The sequence below is a fragment of the Austrofundulus limnaeus genome, unplaced genomic scaffold, assembly GCF_001266775.1.
Source record: "Austrofundulus limnaeus strain Quisiro unplaced genomic scaffold, Austrofundulus_limnaeus-1.0 Scaffold1540, whole genome shotgun sequence".
In the NCBI taxonomy this organism is placed as follows: Eukaryota; Metazoa; Chordata; class Actinopteri; order Cyprinodontiformes; family Rivulidae; genus Austrofundulus; species Austrofundulus limnaeus.
This window is the reverse complement of record NW_013953942.1, coordinates 5,477-6,885: the sequence shown is the minus strand read 5'-3', so window position 1 is coordinate 6,885 and position 1,409 is coordinate 5,477. Positions and strand designations below refer to the sequence as shown.

The 1,409-nt window shown below is 41.3% G+C and overlaps 1 protein-coding gene across 1 annotated transcript in view; it reads left to right on the top strand.

The window, feature by feature from the left end:
- The window catches only part of ankrd6b (ankyrin repeat domain 6b), a gene marked incomplete at both ends in the record, with an annotated part of 26,627 nt that overhangs the window by 21,958 nt on the left and 3,260 nt on the right, over positions 1-1,409 (top strand). Inside the window, 2 exon segments of the mRNA XM_014032784.1 lie at positions 504-593; positions 683-883. Of these exon segments, the coding sequence (XP_013888238.1) occupies positions 504-593; positions 683-883 (291 nt within the window).

The following is a 1,409-nucleotide window of genomic DNA, read 5'->3' as shown; positions in this document are numbered from 1 at the left end:
CAAGGATTCATACACCGCTAGTTGTCAGTGTTGTGTATATATTGTACATGAATTGTCAGCTAGTAAGTGTCAAATTGAACTTGTGCTTTAAAATTAGCTTCCGCTAGTTTTTCTATGGCATAGGTGCTTTAGAAATTGTGGAGCTAAATTTTGGATTAGCGCTGCCCACCACTGTCAATCAGCATGATGGATCCAGATGGAGTTTGTTTTCACTTTCATTCGCTCCAGAAGTGGTGTTGTGCTCCAGAGCAGGACGCAGCAGGATCAGWTGGAAGCATTGGACCAAACAATCACATCAGATAATAGTTTACTGGCTCTGATAGAACAACTTCAGAATGGATCTACATGCTAACATGCTAACATGTAGCGTTGATGTTTCCTACTGTAAACACAGTGTRCTGCGTGACGACACGTCTTCTTCAGGACTTTCTCTTATGAAAACAACAGAAACACTTTAAAAACAACACCAATAAAAATKTTCTTATTTTTGTTTTGTTTTGCAGGACAGTGTATCGGCTGCAGACAATGGTCAGAGCAGCGACTGGTCCGGGTCCAGGACCAGGAGACAGAAGACCAGGCGGCAGAGAAAAAAGGTAACGTTTCTCCACATGAAAGTTCCGAACTCCTCTGTTTTTCTGTGAAATCGAATCTTTCCTGAAGTCACTTCATGTTGCTGTCGCAGCCCTCTTTGTCCCACCGTCTACGTCGCAGAGAGACCAGGACCAGGGAGACCAGGACCAGAGATACCAGAACCAGGGAGGTCCTTCACAAAAGGAGAAGTAAAGTATCAGGGTCCTTCCCTTATCCCACCGTTCCTCCTCACAGCTACAAAGCCTACCARCTCTACACGCTCTACAGAGGCAAAGATGGCAAGATCATGCAGGTAATTTCACAAACTGACCAGTAAGAAGTTGTTTATTTATTCTTTTTAATTTTTTTACTGGTGTCGAACACAACAGTTCTGACTAAGTTGGGACTTTGTGTAAAAACCACAACACAATGATTTGGAAAACTCATAAACTCACATTTTATTCATACTGAGACAAAGTGAACAGATCAAGTGTTGAAACTTGATGTGTTTCCTGAAACAGTATCAAATATTTGATRTGTTACATGTTTCACTGTGAATAAGTCATGGGTTCAGGAGATTTTCATTCTTAGATTTGGATATATTTTGGTTTTGTTCAGGATGAAGTTGATTGAATAGACTGTTGTTTAGCTTCACCTTCCTTTAGCACAGTGGTTCCCAAACCTTTTCTGATGCCCCCCCTGCTTTGGTTTATAAAAAATAATTTCATGGCCCACCACCACAACCACCACACACACGTTTGTTTCTTGACCCTGTGGGGATCTTCCATTGACTTCAATTCATGTTTTTTAGCCTTTATATCCTAACCCTGACCATATAC